The following is a 10,213-nucleotide window of genomic DNA, read 5'->3' on the forward strand; positions in this document are numbered from 1 at the left end:
AATTTTTAAAAGTCTATGCAATAAAATCAGTGTAGCAATAGTTGGAAAATACTGCAGTAAGTGAGAAATGCTCTCCCCCCAAAATTTAATGAGGATTACACTATGAGGGAGGCCTTCTTCAAGGCCTCCCTCTTCTAGAGCCACATGCTGTTTTGTTACTTGGCCATCTTGCATCACCATGCTCCCCAAAAAAGAAAGCTCCTGTGAGAAGTCCTTCTGCGGGTCCAGTCATCACTGTCTGCAATGATCCAGTTCCTGGCCACCTGAAAGAGCCGTGTTCAGTGTGATTTCTTTTCCCTGTTTAACCTTGTTGTCCTGGATTTTTGGTGAGTAGCTTGGGAATCTTTATCCATTACATGGAAGAGGGAAGAATTGAGAAAGGGAAATTGGGCATCAGTTTTCCCAAATGAGTGGAAAAAATATAGTTCAGATACCTTCTTCCCTGCGAAATGGGCCCTGAGATCAGGCAGGTAGCAAGGCTGGGTCTAGCCACCTGGAACTCAAATCTAAAACTTTGCTGCCCAAGTCAGACCTATTTCTGTGCTTCGTAGCATTTTGTCAATTACAGTCAGGCGTTCAGAAATCGAATGTTCTGTCTTTTCATAATTACCGGTAGGGGTCGGCCTGAGCAGTCTCTCCATCTCACCTGTTCACTCACCTAAACCACACAGTTCCCTGGGAAAAAAACAAGAACTTATTGCTCTCATAAGGCCTCAGTGTTCATTTAGTGAATTATGACGTGCGTCTTTCTCAGCATTCAGGTTTGGTTGAAATAAATAAAATGTATCAATGGGAGAATCTCTAGAGTTGTGCTTTATAGCTTTAGATTTTAAGTTTAAAGTACTTGAGCTTTGGGAATATGGATAGTCAGGTAGTGGCCTCTGAAAGAAGCATTTAATTGTTTACAAATACATGTATTTTTATGAAATGTTTTATAAAGGTTTTGTTTTATAGACAGCAACCAAAATGAAATACATTTGTCTTTTTGGGTTTTTTTTTTTTTTTTAAACCAAAAAATAACCTTCCTCTTAGGTTGATATTTATGAAATTGGGATTAAAAAAATTTTTTTAGAATGGATCAGAGTAAGTGTTAAGCATCACTTGCATTCAAGTTTCCAGTCACATTGCAGCATTAGCTAATGCTTTCAGATGTCTTCTGTGCCTCAGGTATCATTTATTACATAAAATTAGTTATGGGAATAGTATCATATTGCTTCTTTCTTTGGAAAGATCTTTTAGTTGAATGAACCAAGAGTGCCTCCTTCCCTCTTCACATAGGCAGAACTTGTCACATTGTTGTTACACTGAGCACTCTTCAGATCTTCAAATACACCATGCAAGCTCTCCTCTCCTCTCCTCCCTTCCATCTGTTAGATATATTGTGTCTTCTCATGACATGGCTTGCAAACACCTATTCATTCTTCAAATGTTGAGTTTATTTTTTTGAAAATTTTTTTTCTGCTAAGTGTCTGCCATTAAGTTACAAAAAAATATGTAATTATTAGCTTGTGCTTACCTTTGCTGCCGCCTTGAGGCTAGGGACACTCATCTGTGCTGTTCATGGCTTTACCCACAGATCTAGCACACAGTTCCCAAGCAATTGAATGAATCAGTGAATCAGTTAGTGTAGTACTTGTCTTCCTTAATAACTTTGTTGTAAGTGATAGAAATTGTGTATTTCTTGGGTCAACTTCGGTATTTTTTGAAAATGTCAACATTTGGAGGGAGAGCCATTATAGAATGCACTGGTGTGTCTGAAGGTCATGTGCATCTTTTATCTTTTAATTGTGATATGAAAATTCTGGTAGAATAGTTACTGGTTTATATTATGGGCCAGGAAGAGTGGGAATGGTTATCTGCATTTAAAAGCCTGCTGTTAAAAGTTCAGTTTTAATACTGGTGTTGTGTATATAGATGTACTGATGATTGTGTCTTACGTCACACCTCCCTCTTACTACTTCCATTGCAAAGGGAGTTGGGAAATAATCTTCATGATGCATTGAGAAACTTTCTTCATGAAAAAATATTCAGACTACACCTGGTCAAAATAATTTGGGATCTTTCCCCTTAATAATTCTTTTATTCTTTCTTGCATTTTTACTTTTTTTTCTCCGTGTTATGAGCTCACGTAGGAAAGAACCGTTTGTAAAATAAAAGAATTATATCAAAGTGTTATTAAAATATATCCTCTTTCTTACTCGTTCTGTAAAATTATGTCCATGTTAGGAAAAGATTAAAAAATCAATATGTTGTTTTCCCCCCAGGTAAAAGTAAGGCATCCCAGCTGGGCCCCACAAGGCTAAAAGGATGTCAGAGTATCAGAGCTCTTAAAGGCTATCTTGGTGTTTTTACTAAATTGCACTCCACGGATAGATGCACATACTGCTAGAAATTTTAAACCTGTGCCTGACATTATTGATGAAGTTAAATGTAGGCTGTCTGCAATCTTGTATGTATTACTTGTGATGAGCTGTCATGTAATTGCTATTTAGTCAGCATCTGTCAGCAGTTCTAAACAATTGATAAACTACTTTCTTCTATGTCATATAAAAATTACTGGAATGGTATCTCTATTTCAGTAGAAATTTACCTTTTGTTTTCAACAAAATGCGGATCAGTTGATGCAGGCTAAGCCACAGAGAAAACACTTTACATTCTTTCTATCTTTGTAATTCACTTGTAACTTTACATTTTAATAGCTACGTTCTAATAAATACAGCACATTGGGTATACTGTAATTTTTTTTTTAAATATTTATTTATTTATTTATTTATTTATTTATTCATACAAGCACTGGGTACAGTCAGAAACGCGGGAGGGTGAGAGAATTCACCAGAGTCAGAGCAGGATGCAGAACAGGCAGAAAGACTGAAGTACACTGCTGAGGGGAGCAGCGGGCGGCAGGAGAGGTCTAGCGCGCCATGTGGGACCCTCCTCCGGTGGCCGGGGAGCAGCCGGGGATCGAACCGGCACTGCAGAGGCTGCGGGCAGCTTCGCAACCCAGCGCTCAACCGCCGCGCCACCGGGGAGGCCCTACTGTAATATTGTATGACACTGTAATACAATACCTGCTAAGCAAGATCATGTTTGAAACCCACTAAAACGAACTTAAGCAAAAAGGGATACTTACTCGGAGGATACCAGGGCGTTTCATGGATCCTATGGGCAGATGTCAGGGCCTCTGTTCATATTTGTCAGAGTTAGAGCCACATATTAAAGCAGGAGTGCATCCAAGCCTTAGAAATAAATTCAGAACAGAGAACTAAACCACTGCCAGGCCTCTCTCTGTCTTCTTTGTTCCTGACTATTTATGTGCTTTATTCTTTGCTCTGCAGACTGGCTTTTTTTACTTCCCAAACAATATGAAGATACACAGATGCCTACAGTTATATTTGTGTTTAGTCCATTCAAGGAATTTCTGAATGTGAATTTCCACAGTTCAGGAAGGATCTCTTGATGGGTCCAGCTGGGTCAGTTGTGTGCCCCTGAACCATCAAATGAGGCAGAGCAGCAGAGCCATGTTCCCACTCATTGCACTGGGGGTTGGGGGATTGCAGAGACACTCAAAGAGAGGGGAGGTTGGCAAGCATTAATATATGTTTTGCCAAACATATAGTAAGTGTTCAATAAGTATTATTAATTTCATTTCTCCTTTTATAAAATATTAGTAATGCCACAAGGTACATGTTTAAGGAACATGTTTATAGTAAACAGATAATAGATTTTGCAAACTACATACATATATATAATATATTGCAAGTTAATATATTAGAGGACTTTTTAAGATTTATTTATTTATGCATTTAAGAGCTGGGGTACAGGCCAAAGGTTTGGGGTGAGAGGATTCACCAGAGACAGAGTGGGGAACAGAACAGGCAGACTGACATACATTGCTGAGGGGAGCAGCAGGCGAGACAGGAGAGGTCTGCTGCGCCATGTGGATTGCTCCCTGGCCAGGGATTGAACTCGTGCTGCAGTGGCTGCAGATAGCTTCATAGGTTGCATCTTAACCTCCTGCACCACCAGGGAGGCCCTGGAGGACCTTTTTAAGATAATCAGAATATGTAGGATTCTATGAGATGTCCTATGAGATGCTACTGCTATTTCCCAGTAAAACATGTTCTGTTCTAAGTGAGTTAGGAATTTTCACTTCTATTAAATGTCAGTTGACAATCTTGATGATAGTTTTAATTTTCTGATGTGCCCTGAGAAGTGTCTCCATCTCTGCTCTAACACTCTCACCATGGTCTAGAATGGTAACCACTCCTGCCCATCCCACACCCTCCACTTTAACCATGATTAAGCTCAAATTCTTCTCATGATTTAAGACATAAATTAAATGCCATCTCCTTACGGAAAAGCTTCTCAGAATCATTCACCCAAGAGCAGTTTTTACTTGCCCCACATTCCCATTACACCTTGCATACCTGTCTTGGAGTTTAGTTTAGGTGTTCTCCACAGTAGTGCTAACCAGTAAGTATGCAGCTATTAATTGCAGTGCTTCCAACCTGTGGGGAAAGTAGGGTCCTGTGCTCTCAATGGCCTCAGGACCTTGGAGTTTACATAGCTTACATAGATAGCCATAGATTTGGGGATTTGGCCTAAATTTAGAGACAAATTCTATAGCTGTTTCCAGATGACTGTTTAAGAGGGGATAGTGTTGTGATAGAAATCTCTATCCTCACTTGGGACACTGTCGAAACAGATTTTCCTTGTTCTCTAAAAGAAACAAAAGCAAATGTTCACTGTTTGCAAAGATTTATAGATGTTAACTTTGCCTTAATTCTATCTTATTTTTTGGAATAGGGTAACACTTAGATTTTGATGGAACTTAAAAGCATCCACCTGAGTTTCTGTGAGGACAGAAGTTAGTATGTGATGTTGTTGGAATTGACAGCACGCAACCTATGTCTGTGTGTGTTTTTGCTTCCAATGGAGATGTCAGATTTGTTTCAAAATCATGACTCATTTGGATGATCTTATAACCTCATCTTAAATTTTACATTAAAATAACATTTTTGTTATTTTACCAGCTTTGTTTTTTCAGGCTTTTAATTAAGAGGTGTTTTAATACTCTAAAACATTTGAATCGCTGTCAGAACTTAATTTTTAAGTTTTTGTTTCAGTGTGCGCTTAAAAGAAAAATAACTAGCTTATTACAAAAAAGGAAGTGAAGATAGTATCTTAAGTTCTGTCCTGTATAAGCATAAGATTAAGAGCATCTGTTCTAACAGTAGTAAAAATGGGAGGGGGGGGTTATATTTGCCTTTATTAATTATTCCTTCTAAAAACCTTACCTCCTCTTCCATCTGGAAAGTTTACATCAAGATTTACTTGAAGTGGGCCTCCCCGGTGGCACAGCGGTTGAGCGCTGGTTTGCGAAGCTGCTCGCGACCTCTGCAGCACCGGTTCGATCCCCGGCCTCTGGGCGAGGGTCCCACATGGCGCGTAGACCTCTCCTGCCGCCCGCTGCTCCCCTCAGCAGTGTACCTCTTCAAGTCTGCCTGTTCTGTTCCCCGCTCTGGCTCTGGTGAATTCTCTCACCCTCCTGCGCTTCTGACTGTACCCAGTGCTTGTAAAAATAAATAAATAAATATTTTTTTAAAAAAAAGATTTACTTGAAGTAAGAAAAGCAAAGCAAGTATGTGATTTGTAGGCAGTAAATAAAGAAACCTAATTACACTAAAACCTGTTTAGCCTTGATTCCTTTCGTAACTCCATTCTCCAACCTCCATTCCACTTCAGGAACAAACAGAAAATCACAAAGAACACATTCCAAGTCCAGCCAGTTAGCTTACACAATTTGGTTTGTCAGACTCACGCAATTTGGTTTTTCACACTTGCTGCTGTTAAATTTTTGATATTAGAAAAATTTGCATTCTAAATTTTACCTTTGGCACTATGTTCATGAATTTGAGAGAATGTGTTCTTAAAAGCTTTTGTTAACTGAAAACCATTTTTAACATAAGGTATTTACTATAGCATAAGGCAAGAATATGGACAAATGTTTTTGGAAGTTTAAAGACAGATGATGGTTTTCATAAGGGCTGTTTTGGTTGGTTCTTTAATCAAAAACTTGACTATATTTCCCATTTCTCCGTAATTCTAAAAGCAAATTTACAAAAATCTATTAACACCCATATTAAAGAACAGCAAGGGCTCTTTCACTAGCCAATATTAATAGGTAGTATTGGATTTCTAGCTTTTAAGTGAGAATTATATATTAGTGCAATATAGGCAGTGATATTATTTGGATATTAGGTTATTTAGCAGAGTTTTTTATGAGATATTCTTGAAGAACAGAATTAAGAAATGTGGACTGGTTGATAATACAATTAGACTGACTTGTAAGTTAGCTCAATAAACAGAGATTGAATTCTTGTCTTCTAGAGAGAAGTGGCATTCTGTCCTTTCTATTTTTTTTTTCAGTCAGTGACTCAAAGACAAATAGCATGTGTTGTGTGTGTGCTTTTTAATTCACAGATAATATGTGATTAAACTGGCTGGAATTTTTTAGAAAACAAATGATCTTGATGAGTTATAATAGGATATCTCACTAACAAGATAACTCTTCATCACACAGAAATGTAAACTCTTGTCCTTTGCCCCTCCTAACAAAAAATTTAACAGTAAACCATAAAAGAAGTTCAGAGCACATCTGATGATTTAGTTTATTCCCATCATATTTTTTAAAAGCAAGATATAGAATTATATTCATAATGGGATCTCAATTTTGTGTTAAAATACATATGCTGTGTATACTAGAAAGTACAATAACAGTACTAGATACGGTGATTAGGAGTAGTTTCATTTTGCCTTTGTGTTTATTTCCAAATGTTCTATTATATGATGAGCATGGATCTTTAATAAGACACGCTGATGTTAAGACAATGTTTGTTTTGAAGGTCCAAGTGTGCGTTCTGAGCATGTTACTTTAAAAAGATTATTATAATAAACATTTCCTCCCTTCTTTGTTTATCTGGAATAATAGTGACCATGGTGCAGAAGTCAGCAACAGTTGTAGTGTTCCAGCATGTTACTGTCCTCTCTCCAACTGCTATGAAACTATTGAATCTATTTTCATTTTTTTCCTCCTTACCAAAGGTTGAATTAATAAAGGGGAATTTACAGAGTGTTGGGCTTACACTTCGTCTTGTCCAGTCAACCGACGGGTATGCTGGACATGTCATAATTGAGACTGTGGCCCCAAACTCGCCTGCTGCAATCGCTGATCTTCAACGAGGAGATCGACTAATTGCCATTGGAGGTAATTATAGTAGTATGCGGTATACTTTACTTTTACAGAGAATAGATGCAGGAGTTTTTCCTCTCTTCCTCCTTTGTTTCTATAAACATGTTACTTTTATAATGGAAAGAAAGTAATAACTTTGTTATAAAAATCTTGAAGCCTTAAAAACTAAATTTAAAACACATGTCATTTTAGTCATAATCGATGAATCTATAGTGCTTTCTACTACTTTTCTGTAACTTCCCTAATTTTTCTTTCCTTCACACCTACTACTCCTCTAATTTTTATTGAATGTGAAAGAAGGGCAAGAAAACAGTCACCCTTTCTGTATGACCACCATCGTCACTACCTGGGGCCTAAAATCGATTGTGTTAGTACTACTACCCCTATCGCTTAGGACTAGGTACTGAACAGGAGAGAATAATAGTTCTTATCCAGGAGGGTATTTGAACTATCCTGTTACTCCCTATATTGGTGGCCCCATATTGTCTCTTAATGACCAGCCATTTATTCATATGTTGTCATTCATAGTGCAGCCTAATTCACTGTTGCTGGAAGGAAAATATGTCACTAGCATCTCTTCCTGCAAATTGGATTGCTGACCACAAAAACTCCGTAGATAGTCATGTTATATCCTTGGGTGTTTGTGACTAAGCATTAGGACTCTACTCTGCACACCAATGGGGTAAAAATGGAGAAATCCTATAATGTGAGAAAATAAACAAAGATGTTTAAAAACAAAAAAATATAAAAAGTAAAAATCCAAACCTTTTCAGACCTTTGTAGCATCTGGTCCACATGTTCTAAGTTTGTCAAGGGATTTTCTGAACACGTGGATGAGCACAGTGCTCTTCTAAGGGCAGAATGGTGTGTCTTCTTACAGCGAACACAATAAATGAAAGATCAGTTCCTGAACCAACAAGCAGTTATCCTTAGATATATGTCAAAGAAACTCTGTCTTTGATTCAAATCCATCATAATAATAAACTAAGGAAACTTATTTAGTTGCATACCTTGGAACCCAACTGAGTCAACATTTCTATATAGAAATCCCTGATTATGTCATAAATTGCACTTCTCAAACTTTTCTTGTATATTCCAAGAACCCATACATGTATTAAAATGTGAATCCTGAGCCAGCAGATCTTGTGCTGCAGCTCAGGATTCTATACCAAACAAGCTCTCAGATGCTGCCATTGGTCCATAGATTTTGAGGCTGGGAAGGCATAAAATAGACCTCATCTGTTACTCAGTTGCTTAACATAGACGTTAAGAAGTATTCCTCCTCAGCTAAAAACCACAGTTCAGTATAAATTTTTTATGTCCACACATACCCTGTTTTGGTTTCACCTACAGCATGAAGTTAATTTTTCTTTTTACATCCTTTTTTGAAAAGTTTTGTTTTCACTTACACAAGTAGTAACTATATATTACTAAAAATAAATTCAAGCAATGTAAATATATACAGAATGAAAAATCACTTATCCTTCATATCTAACACTTAGAAAAAAAGTAATTTGATAGAGTAGGTATACACATGTATTTTTTAATAGCTATAATTTGTTTATATGGAGATAAAATATTTTTTAAAATATTTAGTAATAGCATTGGTGATAGCAGAAATTAAGATTGCACCAAAATGTTTGTTATATTTGAAGCTCAGTGATTTGAAGCTTTTATTGCTTCTTCAACTTTTACATATATTTTTGAAATATTCCGAAAGGAAAGAAATGCAAATTTGGCCATCCAGTCCTCAGAGGCAGAGGGGCATCTCTACAAATTTCCTGGTAGTCAGGGAAGTGATGAGATGAAGGCAGGAGTTAAGTCACAAAGAAGGGGTTTAGAATGAGTTGTTTTGGCCTACTAGAGCTCATTAGCTGGGTTTATTTTTCATTTATGCCTATGTCAAACTACAGTTTTGCTGGGACATAGTTAGAGAGAAGTAACAGAAGTAATAGTTAGAGAGAAGTAATAGTGCTGGGTGAATCATAAAGAACTTCTTTAGAAAACTCTGGATTTCAGTGTGATGAGTTTGTGAGTTAATGGTTTTTGAGACACAGCTTTAGGAAAACTGGGGAGCAGTGTGTTTGGTGATTAAAATAAGTAAGGTTTGAGTGAGGGAAAATAGTGAAGGTCTGTTAATTAAAGCCAGTGATTAAGAGGTTCTGAACAGGGAGTGAAAATGGACTAGGACTCCAAGTGAGAATTGACAGCTGAATGGAGTCATCTTTCTCCAGGATTCAATTTGGTATACTGGGAGAGTGACTAGTTGATTCATGGACTAGTGAGGGCAGGAGAATGAGACTGGCAGCGAGGACTTTTATCTACACTGAATTTGTGGCACCAAAGAAGCATCAAGATGGTGATATCCAGAAGGGGTTGTGAATGTAAAACTACAGTGAAGTGGAGACAAACCAAAGAAGTTGGAGGTCGAAACTACTGAAGTGATTAGAGAAAAGAGCTGAAAGAACTGACAGGCAAAAGCATGAGAACATTTGTGTTTAAAAGGCAGGTGTAGATGATGACAAAGAAAAGAAAGGTGAGACAGAACCAAATTAGTACAGTGTCGTGGAAACCAAGGCAAAGGAAAGGAGAAAAATAAATAGGCAAGAATAATTAAAGAAGCAAAGTCCAGAAGCAGGTGGGGTACAGTAAGATCCAAAGTCCATGTAAAGGGATATATCTTATCTTCTCTGATAGAATCATACTAAAAATGATTGGCAGGGAGAGAAAGTGGCTTCTTGTTGATCTTGTTAGAAAATAAGATGATTCATCTATAGTGTAAAAGAGAGTAGGGAGGGAGGGCTTCAGGGCAATAGAAAAGGGTTGAACTGGTGTTCTGGAAGCACAGCTGTTTGGAGAAAGCAAATGAATGCCAAAGCAATGCTGAACACCATGTTGAAAATAAAAAGATAACCTTGGTGCCCGGTTCAGGTAGTAGATGGTGGGGCTTAACAAAGCTGG

General features: G+C 37.5%; 1 protein-coding gene across 1 annotated transcript in view; it reads left to right on the forward strand.

Moving 5' to 3' along the window:
• PDZD8 (PDZ domain containing 8) overlaps window positions 1-10,213 on the forward strand; it is a 61,643-nt gene that overhangs the window by 47,745 nt on the left and 3,685 nt on the right. Inside the window, exon 4 of the mRNA XM_037497485.1 lies at window positions 7,105-7,267. Within this exon, the coding sequence (XP_037353382.1) occupies window positions 7,105-7,267 (163 nt within the window). The remainder of the gene's footprint in view (window positions 1-7,104; window positions 7,268-10,213) is intronic.

Source organism: Talpa occidentalis, unplaced genomic scaffold, assembly GCF_014898055.3.
Source record: "Talpa occidentalis isolate TD23 unplaced genomic scaffold, MPIMG_talOcc4v2.1 talOcc4.8, whole genome shotgun sequence".
NCBI lineage: Eukaryota > Metazoa > Chordata > Mammalia > Eulipotyphla > Talpidae > Talpa > Talpa occidentalis.